The 26,404-nt window shown below is 42.1% G+C and overlaps 1 protein-coding gene across 1 annotated transcript in view; it reads right to left on the bottom strand.

The window, feature by feature from the left end:
• Positions 1-7,742: 7,742 nt before the first annotated feature.
• atg7 (ATG7 autophagy related 7 homolog) overlaps positions 7,743-26,404 on the bottom strand; it is a gene marked incomplete at its 5' end in the record, with an annotated part of 143,863 nt that continues 125,201 nt past the window's right edge. The window contains 1 exon segment of the mRNA XM_079510388.1: positions 7,743-10,241. Within this exon segment, the coding sequence (XP_079366514.1) occupies positions 10,209-10,241 (33 nt within the window). The 3' untranslated portion in view covers positions 7,743-10,208.

The raw sequence follows: 26,404 nt of genomic DNA, 5'->3' as shown, positions 1-26,404 counted from the left end.
CCACCTAACTGTGCTACCAAAGAAACCTCGGATGCAGACCTTATCTCGCCCCCTCTTGGAAAGACGAAAGAACAAAAGCCATTTTATGATCACTCCTCTATTTTTATCCTGTTTAATATTCTCTCTCTCTCTCTCTCAGCCACTGCTCCCGTTCTCTCTCACTCTCCCCTGTGTAACTCGTGTCCTGGTTGGCATGCAGTGGTGGGGGGGGGGGGAAAGTACTAAAATTGTTTAATTAAGTAAAAGTACGGTAAATAATCAAAACCCACAAAGTAGGCTATAACTACAGTACTAACTGAAGTTTTCAAATGAATGTAGTGGTGGTGAAGGTTTGGATACCGAGATGTGGTGGCAGTAGAAGTGGAAGTACAGTACAAATACCTCAATATTGTACTTAACCCATTTTGGGTGGGAACGCCTTTTGGTGTTTTAAGCATTATGTTATACTTTAGCTATGGAAAAATAGCAGATCTACAAGCTCAAAATGCGGCACAAATCTTTGAATCTATTCTTTCAGAGTGAACGTTTTTAACTCAAATCTTTGCTACTGGGGAACAACATATTTTCAGATGGGGGTCAGTGGCCAGATCATGTTTGGGGGTCCTTTGACATGAAATCCTGAGCACATGAGGTATTTCAGAAAACTGTCAGGATTTAGAAGAAATTTTTTAAATGTCGACGTCAGGCCTAAACGGGTTAAGTAAATGTGCTCTAGTTGCTTTCCACCACTGCTGGTTGGTGCTGCTCCGTACCGTACGAGTCTACATAAAGCGAAGGGAATATGGTCTGATTCGGCACTACTTGTTGCCGAGCGAGGGTTGAACTCTGTTGGAACCTTATGTAATCTGGCCTCGCACACACTGGAGCTGACGCAGCTGATTTCACAGGAATTAAGGCCTAGTTCCATTGCAGTTTAGTTTTTTTCTTTGGGCCCAATAGAAATAACATTAGCCATGATGACTCGCTGGAACAATTGGCATGTCTGGTCAGTGGACATTATTGGAAAAATAAAGAATTACCCCATTCAGGACGGGAACCCCTTTTGGTGTTTTAAGCATTATGTTATACTTTATATACAGATAAATTAGGGTGTCGAGGGATACGGTATAGGGATATATCACGTTGGGAAAAGATTACGAAATCCAAAAGTATAAAACAAAACAAAGTTGCGAAAAAAACAAAAATAGCCAGCTGTGCAAGCTCCAGTGTGCCGGGGGTTGGGCGGGGGTAACGGTGCTTTGATGTGTTTGGAGGGCTTAACGGCTGGCAGTGATGATAGGACGCGGGTGATGTTGCATGTCACCTTGTGGTTTGAAAGGTCTAGTCTCTCAAACCAGGGGAGAGAGAGAGAGAACATCACTCAAATCTCTTTTCTTCAAACACTCCTTTGTGTGTGTGTGTGTGTGTGCGTGTGCGCGCGCGTGTGTGTTTATGTTTCACTCTTTGAACACGCGTGTTTGTTGTAATTATATTTGGTTCATAATATGTCTCCTACCCCCCTGTTTCCTTCCTTCCCTCTCCTACACACTGTGGTTTGATAGATTTTATTTTATTTTATAATTCTTTTTTTTCTAGAAGGCTTGATGGGTAAACTAGTGCTTTAACAGATGCATGTTTCTTTTTTTTGTTTTTTTTAATAGCTGGTATCTATTTGTGTTTTTTATTTTTAGGCATTTCAATCTTACTACTACTAGCCTTTGATTCAGATGTTAGTTCTTTTCTGTTGTTGTCAGTAACAGTCGTAGACACTATACACTCACTGCTGGGTCAGTTGTACTCCATATTATTATTATTGTTATTATTATTATTATTTTGTATTTTTTCTGTTTTTTCAGTAATCTCAGTATGGTAACAGACAGCTATAGTGGGACAGCCTCCGGACAGGCTCTGTTAAAATAACCCACCACCGTGGCACACAGGGGTTTGTTTTGCCGTCGGGGCAAACCATCATCACACTTGGTGTTATGGTGGCTTTTGGGAAAACGTTTCTTAATAAGATGTTGATCCATCGAGTGGTACAGGATGCTACATAAACCTTCTGCATGACTGAGCTGAGACACCCAGACAGGCACTCGGGGACTGGTTTCCCCCAAAGAGGATCTTGGCTAAATATGGAACTGAAGGATTGTAGGAACGAGTCCTTTTAGGTCGGATGTTTGGTTTAGCTCTGTGCTAAACCACATCCTTCAGCCAAATCAGTCAAATTGTAGCTAGTGGGCTAGCAGGCTAACATTTCCATGTCGGTTGTATTCTGCAAAAAGCCGCCCACATTCCATTGTAAAGTCACAATGCTAAGATGCCTTTTGGGGAAGCTGGGTCTCGTCTCTTAAGTGTAATTTCGGGTATGTGAATGTCCACATTTTGGAACACCAGGCGGTTAAACAATCGCCAAGAATGATCAATTATTGTTTCCACTAAAATGCAGTTTACGTCAGTCAAAAAAGAAAAAAAGACATCGTTGACATCTTTTTAAGATTTCTAGTTTTTCAAGCAACTCGTTTTCGGTTGTGACATCGCATACCCGACTCCACTTATAGGGCCTTCGGCAATTGACTTGCTTTGTACTTGCCTTGGGTGTCCAGAACTATTTTGTATTGCAATGTTTTCTCCCTCTGAACAACATTGTGTTGTTGATGCAGTTAAGCTAGGCTGCTGCAGCAGAGGGAAATAATTTAATGATACTCGACACAGGAGCCTGTATCAAGGTGGCATACATTCATTCCTCCTGTAGGGGACGCTGTACAGGCTTCATACACACACTATGACTATATATATATCACCATATCCACACACCCAGCTACTAACTAAGTTTCTTAATGGTTTTGTGCTTGTTCCACCAGCTAGCTACATTGAGTTGCCTAGAATTACAAAGTGTGCAATTTTGCTTTGTTTGTTGGTTTTATGAATCAATAAGATTGGACATAGAGTTTTTTTTAATCATCGTTGCATTATAACACAACAATCAAGTATTTGACTTCAAACACTTTGAGAAACTCATAATGTAGAATGGCTGCATTAACTCATAATGTAGAATGGCTGCATTAACTCATAATGTAGAATGGCTGCATTAACTCATAATGTAGAATGGCTGCATTAACTCATAATGTAGAATGGCTGGGGACAAATCCAACTCATAATGTAGAATGGCTGTGGACAAATCCAACTCATAATGTAGAATGGCTGTGGACAAATCCAACTCATAATGTAGAATGGCTGGGGACAAATCCAACTCATAATGTAGAATGGCTGTGGACAAATCCAACTCATAATGTAGAATGGCTGGGGACAAATCCAACTCATAATGTAGAATGGCTGGGGACAAATCCAATGCTCTGAAAGTCACGTTGCTTTTCTTTTCTTTTTTCATTGCTCCGTTCTCCATAGCCATTGGTGGAATGGTTAATTGGACATGACTGCCACAACTTTCACATTTAGCTACTCATTGTGATTAATAACATAATTATGTCCGGGCTCTAGTGATTAATATGACCTCAGTTATGTAACTGCTTATACTTTTAAGACATAAAGCATGTATGGAATATGCAAGTATAGCTATTTGCCTCGATGGCATGCCAGAACACGTCCCAAGCTCTGTCGAGAAGGCGCCGAGTTCTAGCTGGCTATTAGAATGTCCATACATTCAATATTCCACCATCAACTGATTTTTCTGGCATTGTGAATTCCGCGCATCACCCACCTGCCAGTCGACTGAGGAATTGTAACAGCACCTGCCAGTATCCCGAGTTAAGCACCGATTTAATACTTTTGTCGTACGATGGCAACGTACGTGGGGCCAAAAGTAACACGTTTTTACAAGCTCAAGACGTGATCTGCCATTTATCGGTCTGTAACACCATGGTATAACATAATAGCATCTTGTTTAAATAAGTAGCCTAATTCAACAGTTTGCGCGCTATCTCCACTTTTAAGTGAGGAGAGGAGGGGGGAGTTCACATGCTATTCCCCCGCCCCCCCCTTTCTAAACCTCCCTGATTGAGATTAGATGTAATTAGTAACACATGAGGAAATGATAAAGAGGGAAAGGGGCTTTGTGTCGTGAGGTTTTTTATTTTATTATGCATTTTTATTATCATTTCACTACCGCCCTGTAGGTAGAAGGCTCTCTCTCTCTCTCTGCTTCGGCACACATACTTCCCTACACACTGTAGGAAAATCACTTAATTAAAAATAAAAACGTTTTTTTTAATAATAGGTAACTATAAGACCATCATTACGCTGTGCGTAACGAATGTACAGAGAAAAAAAATCGTAGGTATTTTTTGATGAGGAACAATTAATTTGTTAATGATATGTAGCTATTTAATTGTTTTGTTTTTTCCTGTCCTTATATTGTAATCATGCATTTTCATTTTCTTTTCTTTTTTTTGGTTTTGTGAAAAAAAAAGTTGATCTTTTTTGTTTATAGAGTTTGTCTTGATAGAAAGAAAAAAGAAGAAGAAAAAAGGTTAAAGTGCAGGAACACAGGAAATGTATGAAACTGCGTTGATAGCGCCCTTAGAGTATGTATTAATAGAGACGGCACCGGATTTCTCCTCCCATCCACTTGCATTAAGTTGCTCAAAAGCGCATGAGGCGATTTCACTCCTCCTTCCGGGTAGGAACAGAGTGCATTCTGGGATGGATTGCCCCAATAAGATGAATGCGCTGGGCCGTTGACTATCATTGCGCCGTTTGCGCGAGTTCACGTATGAAACATAGCGTTCACGTGTCATGGGCCCAATAACATGAACGTGCGCATTGATAGTCAACGGCCCAGCGCTGGCTCGAGCTGCAATACGCCTCAGGGCTTCCTCCCGGTGCCGTCTCTATTAATATATACTCTAAGATAGCGCCACTGGTGTGTGTGACAACAGCTACTATGGCGGTCTCTCCGTTGATCTGTTCAAACATCAAAATGAATAAATGCTCTCGTTGAACCATCTGTGACCACATTTTACTGAGGGACTGCAATTGGATTTTTTTTCATTTTCCTTTTTTCATGTCATATGAAAGCAGGGAATCATAGCTTCAAATTGACATTGGTTGTTCAGTTTGACCCACCAGTTTTGGAGATATGGCTTATAGAGTAATGTCTTGCAGAAAACAGCGAGTTGAGAAAACAGGCTTGTAAGGTTCACTTCTTTGGACTCTTAACATTACACCTAGCTACATGTTTAAGCATTTATTTCAAATGTACATGTCAATTTCAGCTCTGACATTTATTTCAGACATGCTCTAGTATGTGAAGAGTCTGTCTGTGCTATAAACTCATTTTGGATAAAAAATAAATACATTTCTCTCCCCTGGTGAAAAGCTGGAGGCTGCACGATAGCAGCCCCTCAGTCAAATCTGGTCACATCTGACAGCTGAGACTAATGAGACTAATGAACAACAGCACAAAGAAAACTTCATCCGTGTGATAAACAGTGGTGGAAAAAGTACTCAATTGTTTTACTTAAGTAAAAGTACCAATACTGTAATTTAGAACTACTTCGTTACAAGTAAAAGTACGGAATTGAAAATGTACTTGAGTAAAAATATAAAAGTATCAGCATCAAAATATACTACTAAAAGAGTAAATGAGTACTAAAAGTACTCATTGTGCAGAATTCACCATTTCACAAGTTAAAAAATTTAACCTATACAAAATCTATTGAAAATAGCAGATCTAAAAGTGCACAATGCGTCGCAACGTGAGCTTGTAGATCGGCTATTTTCAAATGGCCGAAATGTATAGGGTTGAAGGGGTTAATGTATGTTTTCTAATCAAAATTAAAATCTCCAAAGTAACTAGTAACTAAAGTTTTAAAATAATTGTAGTGTAGTAAAAGTAAAAATTTTGGCTCTGAGATGTAGTGGAGTAGAAGTAAAAGTACTGGAAATTGGAAATACTCAAGTAAAGTACGAATACCTCAAAATTGTACTTAAGTACAGTACTTAAGTAAAAAGTACTTGGTTACTTTCCACCACTGGTAATAAATATACTCAGAATCGAGCGATTTCATTTCCATCTATTCCATTTGAAACATAAATGAAATTTGATTCAAAATCATCCCCCAAACCTAGGCCGGGTTAATATCCACTCCAGCATATGTACAGTAGGCTATATCAATCATTACAACCAATACTGTAATATTATATTTCCAGTCCAGTTCAAATACATTGCTCGTGATTGACTAAACATGCCTTTGGTCAATAAAACCAAACCAAACTGTCCAGATAAACTTGTAAGTCCCATCCGTTATAGTCACAGATTGTGGAAAAAAACAAATTTGATTGAAGTTAACTTGATAACAAAATCAAGTTTCTCAACTGCATCTAAACATAAGGTTTGTGTGTTTGCGCCTCAGTGTGAATCATTGGGACTTATTGGATTATCTATTGGCTGAGATGCATTTGTTGCTCATTGCTGGGGTAAATGAATTTGAATACCTATTGACATACTATCTATTCTAATGTATCTAGTCACAAAATGGCCCGTCAAAGTAGCACATTAAAATGGAAACGTTGATGCTAACAGCGGTGGAGGATGAATATAAATGTTTTTTTCTGACATGGTAGAAACCTGTAAAAAACTATCAAAAAGCAGTCAATCTGCATGTGGCTCTGTGTCTCCTACTAAAAAAGGTTTTGGCAGGCCACCTTTTTTGTACGTAAAGTAGCCTTGATGAACAATAAAGTGCTTTTAAGCCACAGTCTAATAGTGTGGGTCATTTCTTACTGTGAACATCTCACTGTGTGTGCAGTTTTTGTACTTTATAATACCATCATACAGTATTTACCACTTGAACCCTATAGCATTCATATTCTAGGGGGAATATTGGCACAAAATAGCAGACCTACAAGTTCACAACGCATTGTGTTGCAGCACGTTGTGAGCTTGTAGATCGGCTATTTAAGTAAGGCATGTAGGGCTCCATTTTCGTCACCGCTAAACCCCTTACCCCTAAACTTCTTTGCCTTTTTTACTATTTTGCAAAACATTTTTGAATAGTTAAAATGGCCAGTCTACAAGCTCACAACACGTCAAGATTGGCTAGTTGAAAAAATGTTTTTCAAAATAGTAAAAAAAGGCAAAGAAGTTTAGGGATAAGGGGTTTAGCGGTGACGAAAATGGAGCCCTTTATTAGGGCTCTATTTTCCATTAGTGGTCCAAGTACAGAGACAACTCGGGTACTAAATCGAGGGATTAAGAAATGTTGAAAAAGCTACCAGCCATGAGACTTTGTCAAATATAGGCAACTATTCTAGTTTATAGTGTCTTCTTTAAATATCAGTGCCACCAATAGAGTATATCTCTGCTGTCGGGAGGAAACCTCATAACTCCAAAATGTTCATTTGTCAGGAAATGAAGAAAACCTTATATTTTTTAAACAAAGTAATACAGCCTCATCAAAGTTGATGTTGTAACTTTATATATTGTCAATTACTTCCATGAGGGGGGGAGAGGTGGTGGAGTTAGTTGCTTTAGCAGACATTTTGAGGGTCCAATGGAGTTAAGAGGTTTTGTCCAAAGCACTTTTTACTACTTTCCATTGGTTCAATAGCACTGATTTATGCCAAAAAAAGTCAAAAACCTCAAACATTTAGTTATGAGGTTTCCTCCCGACAGCAACGAATTATGAAACTATCCTTGTTCCTGTTTATAGTGACAACGTTCTTTAAATATTAGCTGCATCAATTATCCTATCTAATCTATAAAACTCATTAGTGATGAAAAGCTAGAAAAGAAGGGACATTCATAAAAGAAACATTTTATTCCAGTTGGTGATTAAATATCCCTTTGTCGTTTTAGAATATTGTCCATACATGTTAACCTTACCAGTTTCTTTTTTTTTTTTTTTTACAAACACAAGGGAAATTCCACATAAACAGAGATGCATGCACACGTACAGTACAGAACTAGAGGGTTATTTTATTATTTTTTAATTACCTGGTGCGCATTGTATAGTGGTATAGCTCCAAAACATACAGTACAGTAAAGTACAGTGCAGTGTACAGTGGTAGCTCCAGGGCAGTCTGGCACTGTGGGTTGTTTATTGCACAGAAAGCCATTTTCATATGAAACAGCACTGCCATTTTGATGGTGGTGTATTCATTTGGTATATATGCTACCATGACTTGGGAGCATGTCTGGGGTTTCCAAAAGGCACTGGGTTGATACAAACACAGGGCATAGTCTTGGAGTGGAGGCAACAAAAAAAAGCTGCTATAAGCAAAAATGTCAACATTTGAATGACCTTTTTTATTTTTATTCAGATAGCCAGCAATAGGTAAAACGCTCCCAATATTTTTTTTGTCTCTGTGACACATCTAGGGGCCGCAATCTGCATTCAAAGATGTTCCTAGAAGCTTTGTCATTGGTCGGAAAAAAAACCTGGTCGCAATGAATAACCAATCAGGAAGCAGACAGGCAAATCGACCAATCGACAAAGCTTGTAGGAAAATCTTTGAATGCAGATTGTGGCCTCTAGATGTGTCACAGAGACTACATTTTTTTGGGAGCGTTCTACCCATTGCTGGCTGTCTTAATAAAAAAGTCATTAACATTTTGACATATTATTGCTTATAGCAGCTTTAATATTAAATGACCTGATGCTCCTGTATTTGGAGTGAGTGAGCAATAATGCTACAATCCAGGACTTATTTGAATGTTTTCAATGTAATTATTATATGTATGACAGAGTATGTTTAATTAGTATGGTTTGGATTTAAATGGCACCTCTGCAGTGTTTGGAGGTGGTCTCTTTTCTGTTCAAATGAGACATTTAGATCCTGGTGTAAGGTATAGAACACCATACTGTTACTGGTCAATAATTCCATTAGTTATATGAACACACCGGATCGGACACTAGACGCCATGTCTATAGTAGTCCAAGAGAGAGAGAGAGAGAGGATCAACGGACATAAAAAGGACAAAACACATTCATATACCGGTCGGATGCAGGGAATCGATCCCGTGACCACCCAGCAACGGGACGCTTTCTCCGCCAATCCACTTTTAGAAAGAAAATGCATCAGTCAGTCAGTTGATCACCAATTTCACATATTATTATAACAGTCTGTAAAGGAGTATACTAGTAAGTACTGTACGTACTCACTGTACGTCACCTTGCTTAAGCATTCAATACAGCCTCATATGAAGTGAAATGTGAATCGCTCGTACTCAGAGTTTCTACCAAGCATATCAGTGGACGAGCAGTGACGCCCCAAAATGGCCGACCGACAAGCTCAAAATGCGTCGCAATGTGACATGTTGTGAACTCGGTAGATTGACTATTTTTACTTGCGCGACAGGATGCGCGACTAGGCATGGATCAGATGTTAATAAGTTGTTTGGTGTGCTCGGTGTGGAATGGATAGCTTTTACACTATTATACCGACTATAAAGATATAAGTATGTGAGCATTCCACACACTGCTGCTGTTGCCTTGCACAGTGGTGGGACTTCAGCTTCCACTGGATAAAACAATTATTTTAGCAAATGCATTAATAGTTAAGTTAATAGTTATACCATTACTCACTGACAATGTTTTTTTTTTTTTGGGAAAGTCTACATCTTTGGCTGAACTCAGCTGAGGATGCAGTCACGATGGAACCATAACACGCATGTTGTTTATCCTCCTTTTTAAGACATTTCTGTGGGAGCACTTTCATTTTAATCTCGTCCTTTTATCGGTATGCATGTGCTTTGTTCTCTTTGTCAAGCTCTAACTGATAAACCCATTTCGTTAATACAGACTTGATAATAATTAACTTGGACCCGACTGCACTCCCCCGTGCATAACAAAAAAGAGCCACTTCCCTCCCAGGTGTGCTTTTAGTTTCGACACGTAACATTTTCCCATCTGCTGTGTATACAAAAAAAAAAATGAAAATAAGAAAACACAACAAATAAACAATGGAGTTACGCTTCATTTATATACTCCACATTTCACCAGGGGTGTCGGCTTGCCAAAACAAATTACAGATCTACAAGCTTACGCAACGCATTGCCACGTGATGCATCGTGAGCTTGAAGATCTGTTATTTTTGGTTGGCGACACATACTAGAAGACTGTATAAAGGACGGAGGCTTGGGGTCCAGTCTGTCACATCAAACAACGGGTGGGGGGCGTGGCCCATCCGCAATGGGGGGGAGGGGGGGTCCATCCTCAATGGGGGGAGGGTCCATCCTCAATTGGGGGGGGGGTCCATCCTCATCCTCCTCAGATACTCTCGTCGTCACTCATGTCCCAGATCTGCAGAGTCCAAACACAAACACAAAAACAAATGATTCAGATTTCAAGTCCGATAAAACAATTCAATTAAATACTAATGTGTCATACACACATATCAAACCCTATTGGTCTGACTGTCATTAGACCGACAACCTATACCTCAACCCCTATTGGTCTGACTGTCATTGGACCGACAACCTACCTCAAACCCTATTGGTCTGACTGTCATTAGACCGACAACCTACCTCAAACCCTATTGGTCCGACTGTCATTAGACCGACAACCTACCTCAAACCCTATTGGTCCGACTGTCATTAGACCGACAACCTACCTCAAACCCTATTGGTCTGACTGTCATTAGACCGACAACCTACCTCAAACCCTATTGGTCTGACTGTCATTAGAACGACAACCTACCTCAAACCCTATTGGTCCGACTGTCATTAGAACGACAACCTACCTCAAACCCTATTGGTCTGACTGTCATTAGACCGACAACCTACCTCAAACCCTATTGGTCTGACTGTCATTAGACCGACAACCTACCTCAAACCCTATTGGTCTGACTGTCATTAGACCGACAACCTACCTCAAACCCTATTGGTCTGACTGTCATTAGACCGACAACCTACCTCAAACCCTAACCGCAAACACGGGAGTAGCACATGTTCGACCGCACGTCCGACCGTTGTTTCCACAAAAAAACACTGTATAATTGTTACAGATGAAAAAAAAAAGAGTTTTGGAAACATTTGGATTGGTTGGTGGACTAGCGAATCGGTTTGTTTGGAGGAAGCAGTAGGTTTCCCTTGAAAAGGAGAGAGAGAGAGAGAGGGGGGGGAGATTTACGCAATAGTGTGTCAGTAAACAACAGTGGTATTCTCACAGTAGCAGATTCTTCACATGCTTTCTTCCATAAGACGCAATTCACATACCTCTAACAGTCTGGAATGTTGCACGCTCATGGCACTCTCACTCAGTGTGTGAACCGTATTCTCTCACACACACACACACACACACACACACACACACACACACACACACACACACACACACACACACACACACACACACACACACACACACACACACACACACACACACACACACACACACACACACACACACACACACACACACACACACACGGATTCGACACCTACACGACACATTGCGTTGAGTGAGTGATGCTTGGCCAAAGTACAGTAAAAGTTGAAATGTGAACGCCACTACACAAAGACGTTCGACCCCTAGCCACTGAAGCTAACCTTCTATGGGACAGTTTTTTTTTTTTTTTTTTTTTTTTACAAGTGCAGGTTTTAAGTGAATTTCAACATGTCAACGTGGTGAATTTAGCACCAACAATAAGCCAGGAAACTCGAAACCTCATCCTTTCAGAAACCTCATGTCCCAAAGAAGAATTAAGAAGAGGACATTTGGAGAATGTTTAGGCCATTCTGAAAGCTATAATTCCTTTGCCTTTGTCCACTGAATGTGGCCCGAGCAAGGGACCCAACAATAATTGAATGTGACATGACATGCGTTCACACCTGCATTCAAAAAGTGTCCACTTGGGACTGATTGACATATTTTAATGTCTGAACAGGCCCCGAGAGTGGCATTTAATGTTGCGCTGTTGTTTTGCTCCCCATCTACAAAACGCTAGACTATAAACTGGTCTAGATTTTGATACAAAAGAGCCGTGTCACCCTCACCCCACCCCCTCACCCCACCCCACCCCACCCCACCCCCTCACCCCACCATGTCACCCTCACCCCACCATGTCACCCTCACCCCACCGCTGCGGTTCTGGCTGTCGGTTGCAATGTTTTTTTGAAATGCGAGGGGAAAAAAAATAGACAGGGAGCAGAGAGAGCAGCCTGTCTGAGAGCAGAGAGAGAGAGAAAGACAGACAAAGAAAACTATAATTATACACATCATTACAGTAATTGCTGCATGTGGAGGTCCTCTCTGTGAATGACTTCAGAAACTACGGGGAGCAAGGAAAGGAGTGAAGAGGGGGGGAGAAAGGACCCATCATGGGGGAGGGAGCGTGGAAGGAAGCCAGGCGAGTATATGACCAGTGTAGCAGTGTTGTTTTTGGCAGCAAATTTAGACAGTCTATTGAATAGTTTTTATTTAGTTTTAGTCACATTTTAGTCACCTGGAATGTTTTAGTGTTAGTCTAGTTTTAGTCGACTAAATATCATACGATTTTAGTAGTCTAAATCTACAGTTGATTAAGTCGAACAAAATGTGTTTTTGCGGGCATTGATGCCGTCGTAATGACTGTTTTTTCACTTGCTGAAAATAGCCGGTCTACAAGCTCACAACGCGTCGCAGCACGACGCGTTGTGAGCTTGTAGATCGGCTATTTTCAGCATGCAACTAATTGTAAAATGACTTATACTGGATATCTTGTCCACTAGTCCCTTCCTAACATTTTAGTTTAGTTTTTATTTGTTGCCGAAATTGTCAATACATTAAAGTCTTAGTTTTAGTCATCATAGGTTAGTTTAGTTTCCATTTAGTTTTTGTCAGCGAAAAAAGGTAGTCGACGGACATTTTTCGTCTTAGTTTTAGCCGACGAAATCGACAGAGGGGATATGGTGTGGTGCAGTCGCTCAAAGTCTTCAGAGCAGTGGATCTTGCAGCTCTGTCAGGTTGGTTCGTTCAGACAGACAGTGTGTAGAGAGAGTTGCTCCAGAGAGTTCCAGGGAAGTGTGGAGAATCAGGGACAAATTCATATCAAAGCTGCAGGGCCTCTGCCATTATGTTTATGTCCCCCCTCATTGCTGCCTGGTAGCGGCCATCAAAAGGACAACTAGCAAAAGGCCGCTTTGAAATGGAGCGACACTGGAGCCCCTCTCTGGACAGTCGCCATGCCTTGCTGCGTGCGTGTGTGCGTGGGTGCGTGCGTGTGTGCGTGCGTGCGTGTGTGCGTGGGTGCGTGCGTGCGTGTGATCCTTTGTGCAAAATGAAAGAGGCTGAAAAGAGGCAAGCAGGAGGGAGGGGGGGAGACCTTACGTAACATGAATAGCTCTGGCTAAACTGAAGCCAACAGCTTTACTACTTTCATTCAAGCTCGGCTGAATAGTTGGGATGTTTCTCAACTGTTTACTCAGTTGTGGCAACCCATAGGTTTGTGCAAAAAAAACCCCCCAAAAGAAACAAGATAAAAATAAATCACTTCCAAATTGTAACGTTTTCACTTCGGACACATCTTTTATTATTCTTCCAGCAGTTACAGAAAGCCAGCCATTGAAGTCATTTTCAGTGACATGGCCTTCGTGAATAAATGTGAACTAGGTCCTAGGATATAAACATGAAGGAGAAAACACCCGGGGGAAATGAAGACATTGACCACATGAACCCTAGCATCTATTCTGAACATTTGGCGGAAATAGCAGATCTTGAAAGCTCGCAACACACGTCAGTTTGTAGGTCAGCTATTTTTGGCGAAGCGATTTGATGTACAGTAGAGGGGAACAAAAGGAAGATGCCGTGCCTATTATAAACACATGGGAGAATCTGGTCAACAAAGTATATATAAGCTGTAAATCAGAGATTAAAATAGGGTGCATTTTGCATCCCAAAACGCAGTTTATAGTTAAGGGATGCAATAAAACGACCTCTGCCTCCACGGGATGCACTACTGTACTACTGTACTGTTTTTTATTCTAGTTTATTTTGCTAGCTTTAGTTATAATAATCATTTCTTCTTCTGTTTTCCACATGAATATAACCACATTATAACCATATAAAATGAAATGGGAGTTAAATGCTGCAATTTGTAAAAAATGGCAAAATATGACTCCTCACGTGGTTGAAGTGGGACTCATAAAATGTCCCTGGGACACATCTAAAAGACCATCCCTGTATCCTGGGATTCATCTAAAAGACCATCCCTGCATCCTGGGACTCATTACATTGAAAACCTATTTACATCACTGTGTAAGTGGCTAATACATTAATTCAATTGTTAATTGGACTAGACTTTGACACAGTGGCCTCTGGTTTCGGAGTGGTAAACTGGCACACTTGGCCATGTTTAACCACTCAACTCAACGCAGTGTTTTCTGTGAGTTCCATGCTGCACATTAACACAATCTCCCGTCAGCGATTCCGAGAGTATTGGGAGTGGAAAGCGTTGCACCGTGGATGTGTTCCTGGTGGTGGTGGGTGGGTCAGCAATATTCCGCTGACAATGTACAATGTTAAGTGTGATTAATGACAACCATACAGTTGGAGGCCATCGATATTGTCCTTTTCTTTTTGCTGAGGTTTGCGTGATCTGCGCAAAAGGACAGTTAACACATTTTGGGCGGGAACCCCTTTTGGTGTTTTAAACATTATGTTATAATTTAGCTATTGAAAAATAGCAGATCTACAAGCTCATAGCGCGCCACCGAGTGGCGCGCTACGAGCTTGTAGGTCTGCTATTTTTGAAAAATCGTGAAAATATTTATTTCAGAAAACTGGGCGCTTTAGAAGGATTTAGAAGGATTTAGAAGGATTTTTTAAAATTTTGAGGTCAGGCCTAAATGGGTCAAATGATAAGGGACAATATCGGTGGCACCCAACTGTATCTATCCAAATAGATGTTCCCCTTGAACCCATTTGGACGGTAGGACGTGTGGAGCCGTCCCATAGCTAGGGATGTACCGATGAGACATTTTGGCCGATATCGATATCCGATATAATTAATTGCTGTTATGGCCGATAACCGATATAACCGATGTCCATATGATCTCATTCAGTATTAAAAAATATATAATTAGTTTGGCCATTCTGAAAAAAAGCTTATAAACTCTGAATTTAAAAAATGTTTCAACTTGTTGACTGTTTTGAAAGCTTCCCCAGAAAACATTGGTATTATTTGCAGCCTTCATCATAACAAAAGGCTTTTTTTTCTCCAACATAATAATTATAAAATAAAATATCTGCTAAAACCGATATATTATTTTACCGATACCGATATATCCTTTTAAGGCCAATATCAGCCGATATCGATATGTTTGCCGATTAATCTCCCATCACTAGTCCTAGCCAATCCAACCGATGGATTGCGAGGACGTGTACACACGTCCTAGCGCAATTTCATGGATATCAAACGAAAGAAAAATATTAGGATTTTTCTTCTTTTGTTTTTTGGTATCTCCTTCTGCACCATACCCCTTGCTCTTTGCGCATGCACGCTGCCGACTGCCGTTCACTTCCCTGTTTACCGCTCAGAAAGAATGCCTCGTATCTCCTAATCTAGGGAGCTCTCCGTGGTTTTGACCAGATGGATATACTAAGCTCTTCATTTCTGACTTCAACATGCCTCTCGTTCAAAACATGAACACGAGGGATTATCGAGTGACTTTATCGCAATCAACATTATTTCTCCCGGTTTTTTTACGGAACGGAAGGAGGGGCTTTCAGAGTAAAAGCTGCCATATCTGCGCGGCATCCCGAGCTGTTATTTTGAAAGAAATCCCGCCACTGATTGTGTTAATAGCAGAACCACATGGGCCGGACGGGGGCAGTGGTCCTCAAAACGGGGTCTGGGGACCCCCGGAGGTCCTTGAGGGAGTTCCAGAGGATCCATTGCAAAATTAGTTAATTTAGCATAAAATCAATTCTGATTGATTGATAGATTGATTGATTGATTGAGTGATGCGCCAACTGGGGATTCGGTCAGTTCAGCAGGTGTCCACAAAAGACTTGGGGCACATGACTAGTTTGTGAATCTATCCAACTATAAATCCTACTATCCTACCCCCACAGGGAGGGCAGTGCCCGGCCTCGAGTCGGTCGGACCCACGGTTCTCCAGAACCACCACAAAAGGCTCTGGTCAGACTCTGCTAGTGGGAATCCCCTCATTGGGAATCCCCTCACCTGTGCAATTGCCAGCCTCTGCCTCAGCCAATTGATTGCCATGGCAACCCCACACCTGACAATTGATTAGTTCCAAAGTTGCATCGTTCTCAAGTAGGCCGGTGGCCGACGGGCACAGGTCTAGTCTAACTATAAATGCACCAAGTCTGTGTACGTCTGTACGTCTGTAATCCACGTAACTCGAGAACCGTTCGCCCCGCCGACTTCAAATTCGACACATGTGTGTGTCGAGTCGGTCGGTCCCACCTGAGGGCCCCTGGGCACTGAAGGGCCCCTCTTCACATGCACACGTAAATGGTGCAGTTTTATGCCGTTATATTGGCCTATTTCCGGTCGCCTACACCCACCCCCCCCCCCCCTCAGAGTGACATCCAAACTAGCGCAATGCTGCTTTACACACAATTGCACTTTTCAGCTGCCTTCTCACCAACAATAAAACACAAATCTTTTTAGACACCATTTATTTAATTCGGATTAGCAGGGAATTCTACCTACAAGCTCGTAGGTCTGAGCTTGTAGATCTGCTATTTTTCAATCGCTAAAGCATAACCTATAGCTTAAAACACCGAAAGGGGTTCCCGCCCCCCAAAATGGGTTAAATAGACGTAAACGCCTGTAGATTGTCTATTTCTGCTGAAGAGATTTGGCGCTGAGGGGTTTAAAACATGAGGGGGCCGAGGACAGAGTCCTGGGGGCCTCCGGTCTACAACGTATACATGGTTTATTAAGTGGTTGCTTATCCTCCTTCAAAACGAGAGGCCAGTGAGTACAAAAAGCTTGCATTATAACAAAATACTTAATCTTCTTATCTTCCTTCATTAGTAGAAACACATCACATACAAGCACCACCGCATGCAGACAGCATGTCAGAGGGATTGGCAGGAGAACAACATATTGTCAAGGTTTTATCTCTGAACCAGCCTTATCTCTCCTGGACCCCCTAACACTGGGCATGAAACTGGATGTCGGATGTTTAGCTCAAGACCACTTTAAACCATGTATAATCTGTGTGTGTGTGTGTGTGTCTGTGTAATCAGTTAGTTGATATAACAATACTATTCGTGGCGAGTTGTTGAAAAAAACAAAACAGGCTGGGATTTGATCAGATAAAGCAGCTTTTGGTTGGGAGCTGTGGGCCCGTAGAATCAGTGCCAGCTTTGTGCTGCTTGCTGATTATTATTCTTTCGGCAAAACAATATGCCTGGATCTGCTTGATGGTCTGTATTATATACGCCAGCCACTCTGTAGCAGGGCTGCAGCTATCCATTATCGTCTTAGCCACAGTGTTGATTTCGTCGACTAAAACTAAGACGAAAAATGTTCGTCGACTACCTTTTTTTCACTGAGGAAAACTAAATGGAAACTAAATGAAAACTAAGCTATTATGACTAAATATACTGACACAATTTTGTCAACAAATAAAAACTAGACTAAAAGGTTAGGAAGGGACTAGTGGACAAGAGATCCAGTAGAAGTCATTTTACACTTGGTTGCATGCTGAAAATAGCCGATCTACAAGTGTAAAAGTGTAAAATCTGTCATTACAACGGCATCAAGGCCCACCAAAATACATTTTAGTCGACTAAATCAACTGTAGATTTAGTCGACTAAAATTGCATGACACTTAGTCGACTAAAACTAGACACTAGGGGACTAAAATATGACAAACTAAATGTTTCAGTCCAAAGACTATGACTAAACTAAAATAGAAATTTGCTGCCAAAAACAACACTGCTTAGCCATGATTCTATCGATTTTTGATTGATGATTGAATCGACAAAAAAAACAACTTTATAGATTAAATTGATAAATCAAACTTACCGCTTAAACCATATTTTTTTCTTTTTACTTCTGTGGTGGTCGGTGTCAATTATTTTAGTAAAACATCCAGCATCTTAGAAATGTTGCAACAGAGAGGTTTTATATAAAATAGTTTGTTTTTGTTTCAACATGACCAATACTTGATGGTAAAATGGCCAAGTTGCCTCTATACTTGGTGTTTCCCACCTCTACACCAAACCTTTTTGCCAAAAATAGCTGATCTGCATGCTCACAACGTATCGCATCGCAACACGTTAACTTGTAGATCTGCTTAACTCTTAGCCTGCCGCCATTAATTAATCCCTCGATTGCGTATTGCCATGGTTTAATCACGCGTGACACTTACTTTGAAGAGCCAAATATCCGTAATCGCATTTTACTATGAAACCATTCCGTGTGTGTTGACGAAGCTGGTGCTCGTTCTCTCGGTCGGTGGTGGAAAAAGTGGACCGCGAGTATCACAGCGCCTGCTACAGGCCGTTGAAAACGCTTGTCTGGGACAAAGCGTCCTCTGCAATGTCGCTTCTGTGAGATAAAGCCGTCTGAAAACAGAGCCGACAATGTTAGTGGATGCGCGCGCATTTTCAAAATGGCCGCGCCCATTGTGTCAGAAGCATAACAAAGCTAACTGACGGTAGATTTCGATACGATCGTATTAAAACATGCATTAATGAATACATCGCTGTTAAAACGGCTTTTCCGTTTGTGGCAGGCTACAAGATTCTACGTTTTAAAATTCCTATGTTCCTGGCGGGTAAACGATTAACACCCCCCCCCCCCCCTAGAATAGGGATGCTTGGGATCAAGTGGTTAACCTCCAGCAATTACATTTTCACTTCCCGGATGCAAATTTGTTGCTGAGCAGCATCTGCCAAAAATTCAAATAAGCAATTCTGCTTAATTATATATGCTGCTAAATTGTATTGTTGCTGCCCCGGGCAGCATTAGCTTATTGATCTGCTTGTCGGGAAGCATCTTACTGTCGAGTTACTGTATCTCTGGGAATAATTTGACTATTTCTTTGGCGGAGGCGTGTTGCGGAGGAAAGGAGCGAAATATGTGCAGTGCGTGACCAGTTACAGTAGCTAAACGCAAACAGAATAACATAATTCTGGGATGTGAAATGTGTTCAAATTCATAAGGACGTTATTTTGCCGCCCGATTAGAATGGCTCATAACTCGATCGGTGGGCGATCTCCACGGTTTTGACCGAAAGGGACAACAATGCTCGGTCTTCATTTCTGACTTCAGGAAGCATCTCGTTTTGGAATATAAACGCTTGGAGAGAGACTTTTGGATGTAACAGCGTGAGGTAAGAACGGATGATTATGCCTACCAGTTTTTTGGGGGGGTAACGGAGTTAAAGGCCATCCCAGGGAGAGGTAATAATAATAACAACAACAACAACATGGCTTCCAGGAACCCAACCTAAATATGGGTGGCCCCAGTGGGGGTTCCAAACTTTAAAAGCCCTTTAACTCGTGTTAACAGCAGCCTTTACCCACTGCCCTACACGGCTCCGCACCGCCACCGACGGCAGACTATACGCTCTTAACCCATTTAGACCTGAGAACTGATTCTACAAATGCCTTCGAAATCCTGACAGTTTTCTGAAAAACCTCATGTTTCTATGTCGTCGTTCTCAAACATTTTCATGTCAAGGACCCCCAAAATTATATGTAATTGGCCGCCGACTCCCATCTGAAAATATGTTGTTCCAGGGACCTCCCCAGAAGCAAAGAGTAGAGTTAAAAACGCTCGTTCTGTGTGTGCCGCATTTTTACGATAACAATAAATAAATAGCAGATAGCTAAAAGTATAACATAATGCTTTAAAACACCAAAAGGGTGTTCCCCGTCCAGAATGCGTTAAAACACACACATCTGCTTTGCATATCAGAGCTTGACACCAAAGCACAAAGTCTAGCTTTCATCAGAGAGAGAGATTGGCTTCCATCCCACCAGCAATTATCCTCATGGGCCACACAGGGCGACGTGCTTTATAGTCCTTGGATACAGTGCAGCGTTGTGGCTGCATGCTGTATCGTATCCTAATCTGGGATATTAAAAGTACTGTGGAGACCGGAGACCCATCCGGGAAGCATCAGTGGTGGAAAGTAACTAAGTACTTTTACTTAAGTACTGTACTTAAGTAATATTTTGAGGTATTTTACTTGAGTATTTCCAATTTCCAGTACTTTTAAAATGTACTTTTACTCCACTACAATTATTTGAAAACTTTAGTTACTAGTTACTTTGGAGATTTTAATTTTGATTAGAAAAACATACATTAACCACATTTGAAAATAGCCGATCTACAACGCGACGCGACGCATTGTGAGCTTGTAGATCTGCTATTTTCAATAGATTTTGTACACAATTTGAACTTGTGAAATGGCACATTCTGCACAATGAGTACTTTTACTTTTAGTACTTTAAGTACATTTTGATGTCGATACTTTTGTACTTTTACTCAAGTACATTTTCAATTCCGTACTTTTACTTGTAACGAAGTAGTTCTAAATTGCAGTATTGGTACTTTTACTTAAGTAAAACAATTGAGTACTTTTTCCACCACTGGAAAACATAATTCAAAGTCTAAGCCATTTAGGCCTGTGTCGCCTTATAACTTTTCAACCACTTTAACAATTATTTTAAACTTGACCTGTTGAACAAATAGCAGATCCACAAGCTCGTATAGCGGCAAGATCTGCTATTTTTTTTAAAGATCGTGAAAATGTGGCCGCAAATCTTTGAATAGCCGTCTTACTCCAATAGGTCAAAGGGGGGCGCTATGGCAATGTTTTGAAAATGAAAAATTTGAACAGGCATAACTCATGCCTTGTTTGTCCAAAAGTCATGGCAATTGTTTCCACTTGTTCCTTGACTCATAGGGAACACATGTCACTTTGATCAGTAAGCTCCGCCCTCAGATTTTCTGCCACTTTGAGCAGTTTAAAAAACGCTTATACCTGATTTTCTGCCTGTTGTTTTTTTTTTAGCAATTTGCATGAAATGTTCATCGTCTCCGTGTAGCTCAGTCAGTAGAGCTCTTGCCTTCGGACCACAAGGTTGTGTGTTCAAATCCGGGTACTGACAACTCAGCTAGTCAGTCTTGTGCATATTGTTCTTATTGCGTATTGTCTTCTTTCTTGGTCCTGCCTTATCGCTGCTTGCAGCTATATTTATCATTATTATTGAAGGTGGTAACTACGGAGTAACAAAATATATTTGATCTCAAGAGAAGAAAAAAAGCAAGCAAGCAAGAAAAAAAAAAGAAGGGTGTTCCTGTGGTCATAGAAAGGCTTTAAGTTAACTCCTAAGGCCTCGACAGACAGAACTCCTGCGGGAAAGGAGAGAGATGCGAGAAGCAGAGAAGATTAGCAGCTTAGAACAGAGACAACAGTGCTGGGAACACAAACCTATACGTCTCATTACATCACCTGCGTGGCTTACAGGTGTTACTCTGCACTGCAATGCAAACCTCATCTGTTCTTTCTTCTCTCATATCCTCACCACGGGGGGAAAAACGACATCATGTGACATCACATGGAGGTGATGTTTGAAATTTCCCTAAACAATGACAACAATAGTTGGCGTGCGTGCGTGCGTGCATGCGAGAGTGAGAGAAAACAGTTTGAAACCCTGGATAAATGCATGTCCACGCATGAACATGCACACACACCCCTCCATAAATCACACATACACCGCATACACGCGGACACTCGTCCACAACAAACACATGCACACTTGTTCGTGGAGGCACTCACACACACACACACACACACACACACACACACACACACACACACACACACACACACACACACACACACACACACACACACACACACACACACACACACACACACACACACACACACACACACACACACACACACACACACACACACACACACACACACACACACACACACACACACACGTAATATTTGACTTATGGGCTATTGGTTGAATAAAGGAAGATGTGAATAAATGATAAAAGTTGCGGTGTACAGTTTCCGCAGGGTTTCAGTTACCAACATAAAGGCCTCCACTCAGCTGTGAAATGGCAGCGCTTTCAAGACACAAAGGAAGAGACAAGCTCTCCATTCACCTGAGGGGTGGAGGAGGAGGGTGGATTGGATTGGATGGGGGTGCTGGCGTTTGGAGAATCACACACAGTACAGTATGGTACAGTCATTTGAACACTCCTTTCGGCTGTATTATGTGTACCACTGGAGTGTACAAAAATGACACGCAAATGGTCAAATTCACACTCAAATTCTCCCACCGTTGGATTCGTGGGATACACGAGTACAGTAAAAGCAAGTAGCCTCCTGTGGCCCATATAGGGCAGGAACCTATCCCATAGGGCAGGAACCTATCCCATAGGGCAGGAACCTATCCCATAGGGCAGGAACCTATCCCATAGGGCAGGAACCTATCCATATAGGGCAGGAACCTATCCATATAGGGCAGGAACCTATCCCATAGGGCAGGAACCTATCCCATAGGGCAGGAACCTATCCCATAGGGCAGGAACCTATCCATATAGGGCAGGAACCTATCCCATAGGGCAGGAACCTATCCCATAGGGCAGGAACCTATCCCATAGGGCAGGAACCTATCCATATAGGGCAGGAACCTATCCATATAGGGCAGGAACCTATCCATATAGGGCAGGAACCTATCCCATAGGGCAGGAACCTATCCATATAGGGCAGGAACCTATCCATATAGGGCAGGAACCTATCCCATTTATGTAGCGTGAGGCGGCTTCATGTACAAGTACAGCCCCATGGAGCTAGTACAGTATATGTCTCAGTACAGCCCCATGGAGCTAGTACAGTATATGTCTCAGTACAGCCTCATGGAGCTAGTACAGTATATGTCTCAGTACATGGAGCTAGTACAGTATATGTCTCAGTACATGGAGCTAGTACAGTATATGTCTCAGTACAGCCCCATGGAGCTAGTACAGTATATGTCTCAGTACAGCCTCATGGAGCTAGTACAGTATATGTCTCAGTACAGCCTCATGGAGCTAGTACAGTATATGTCTCAGTACAGCCTCATGGAGCTAGTACAGTATATGTCTCAGTACATGGAGCTAGTACAGTATATGTCTCAGTACATGGAGCTAGTACAGTATATGTCTCAGTACAGCCCCATGGAGCTAGTACAGTATATGTCTCAGTACAGCCCCATGGAGCTAGTACAGTATATGTCTCAGTACAGCCCCATGGAGCTAGTACAGTATATGACTCAGTACAGCCCCATGGAGCTAGTACAGTATATGTCTCAGTACAGCCCCATGGAGCTAGTACAGTATATGACTCAGTACAGCCCCATGGAGCTAGTACAGTATATGTCTCAGTACAGCCTCATGGAGCTAGTACAGTATATGTCTCAGTACATCCTCATGGAGCTAGTACAGTATATGTCTCAGTACAGCCCCATGGAGCTAGTACAGTATATGTCTCAGTACAGCCCCATGGAGCTAGTACAGTATATGTCTCAGTACATCCTCATGGAGCTAGTACAGTATATGTCTCAGTACAGTTTATGTCTCAGTACAGCCCCATGGAGCTAGTACAGTATATGTCTCAGTACAGCCTCATGGAGCTAGTACAGTATATGTCTCAGTACAGCCTCATGGAGCTAGTACAGTATATGTCTCAGTACAGCCCCATGGAGCTAGTACAGTATATGTCTCAGTACAGCCCCATGGAGCTAGTACAGTATATGTCTCAGTACAGCCCCATGGAGCTAGTACAGTATATGTCTCAGTACAGCCTCATGGAGCTAGTACAGTATATGTCTCAGTACATGGAGCTAGTACAGTATATGTCTCAGTACAGCCTCATGGAGCTAGTACAGTATATGTCTCAGTACAGCCCCATGGAGCTAGTACAGTATATGTCTCAGTACAGCCCCATGGAGCTAGTACAGTATATGTCTCAGTACAGCCCCATGGAGCTAGTACAGTATATGTCTCAGTACAGCCCCATGGAGCTAGTACAGTATATGTCTCAGTACAGCCCCATGGAGCTAGTACAGTATATGTCTCAGTACATGGAGCTAGTACAGTATATGTCTCAGTACAGTATATGTCTCAGTACAGCCTCATGGAGCTAGTACAGTATATGTCTCAGTACATCCTCATGGAGCTAGTACAGTATATGTCTCAGTACAGCCTCATGGAGCTAGTACAGTATATGTCTCAGTACATCCTCATGGAGCTAGTACAGTATATGTCTCAGTACATCCTCATGGAGCTAGTACAGTATATGTCTCAGTACATCCTCATGGAGCTAGTACAGTATATGTCTCAGTACAGCCCCATGGAGCTAGTACAGTATATGTCTCAGTACAGCCTCATGGAGCTAGTACAGTATATGTCTCAGTACAGTATATGTCTCAGTACAGCCCCATGGAGCTAGTACAGTATATGTCTCAGTACAGCCCCATGGAGCTAGTACAGTATATGTCTCAGTACAGCCTCATGGAGCTAGTACAGTATATGTCTCAGTACAGCCTCATGGAGCTAGTACAGTATATGTCTCAGTACAGTATATGTCTCAGTACAGCCCCATGGAGCTAGTACAGTATATGTCTCAGTACATGGAGCTAGTACAGTATATGTCTCAGTACAGTATATGTCTCAGTACATCCTCATGGAGCTAGTACAGTATATGTCTCAGTACATCCTCATGGAGCTAGTACAGTATATGTCTCAGTACAGCCTCATGGAGCTAGTACAGTATATGTCTCAGTACATCCTCATGGAGCTAGTACAGTATATGTCTCAGTACAGTATATGTCTCAGTACAGTATATGTCTCAGTACAGCCTCATGGAGCTAGTACAGTATATGTCTCAGTACAGCCTCATGGAGCTAGTACAGTATATGTCTCAGTACAGCCTCATGGAGCTAGTACAGTATATGTCTCAGTACAGTATATGTCTCAGTACAGCCTCATGGAGCTAGTACAGTATGTCTCAGTACAGCCTCATGGAGCTAGTACAGTATATGTCTCAGTACAGCCCCATGGAGCTAGTACAGTATATGTCTCAGTACAGCCTCATGGAGCTAGTACAGTATATGTCTCAGGGACTTACTCCCAATCTAGTAGCACTGGTCCCATTCTTATAGTCTTTGGTTCGTCTCCCAAGACAGACTGTTGACTCACGTCAACTGGAAAAAGAGGGCGCTGTTTTTTACTTTATTTTTTGACGATGTGTTCTCAGATTGCGCGCGCGCGCACGCACGCACGCACCCACACACGCACACACACACACCAAAAGAAACACCTAGCCTAGCCTGTTCTCACGTGCACACATGGAATGAAGAAATATTCCTCGTGTCATGTGCCACAGCGGAATGTCGAGTGGAATTCTAACAAGCCAAATTCCACCATTCCATTCCATTCCATTCCTCCGTCAGCATGGAAGAGGAATCCTCCGTCAGGCCTTCCATCAGCATGGAAGAGGAATCCTTCCATCAGCATGGAAGAGGAATCCTTCCATCAGCATGGAAGAGGAATCCTCCATCAGCATGGAAGAGGAATCCTTCCATCAGCATGGAAGAGGAATCCTCCATCAGCATGGAAGAGGAATCCTCCATCAGCATGGAAGAGGAATCCTCCGTCAGGCCTTCCATCAGCATGGAAGAGGAATCCTTCCATCAGCATGGAAGAGGAATCCTTCCATCAACATGGAAGAGGAATCCTTCCATCAGCATGGAAGAGGAATCCTTCCATCAACATGGAAGAGGAATCCTTCCATCAGCATGGAAGAGGAATCCTCCATCAGCATGGAAGAGGAATCCTCCATCAGCATGGAAGAGGAATCCTTCCATCAGCATGGAAGAGGAATCCTTCCATCAACATGGAAGAGGAATCCTTCCATCAGCATGGAAGAGGAATCCTCCATCAGCATGGAAGAGGAATCCTTCCATCAGCATGGAAGAGGAATCCTTCCATCAGCATGGAAGAGGAATCCTTCCATCAGCATGGAAGAGGAATCCTTCCATCAGCATGGAAGAGGAATCCTCCATCAGCATGGAAGAGGAATCCTTCCATCAGCATGGAAGAGGAATCCTTCCATCAGCATGGAAGAGGAATCCTTCCATCAGCATGGAAGAGGAATCCTCCGTCAGGCCTTCCATCATCATGGAAGAGGAATCCTTCCATCAGCATGGAAGAGGAATCCTTCCATCAGCATGGAAGAGGAATCCTTCCATCAGCATGGAAGAGGAATCCTTCCATCAACATGGAAGAGGAATCCTTCCATCAGCATGGAAGAGGAATCCGCTGCGTGGACGTTTTACCAATAGAGTGGCTGCTGTATCAAAGCTTAGAGGTGATACTCTCATAAGGCCGGTTCTCTGATGAGTGAGGTGTCTAATATGAGTTTGCACCTTTTCATACATACTTACATAGTTATATACGACTGTACAGTATGCGTCCAAGTTAA

This window comes from Electrona antarctica (genome assembly GCF_951216825.1).
Source record: "Electrona antarctica genome assembly, chromosome: 9".
NCBI classification, from domain to species: domain Eukaryota; kingdom Metazoa; phylum Chordata; class Actinopteri; order Myctophiformes; family Myctophidae; genus Electrona; species Electrona antarctica.
The sequence above is the reverse complement of the archived record's forward strand: the minus strand, read 5'-3'. Positions and strand labels throughout refer to the sequence as shown.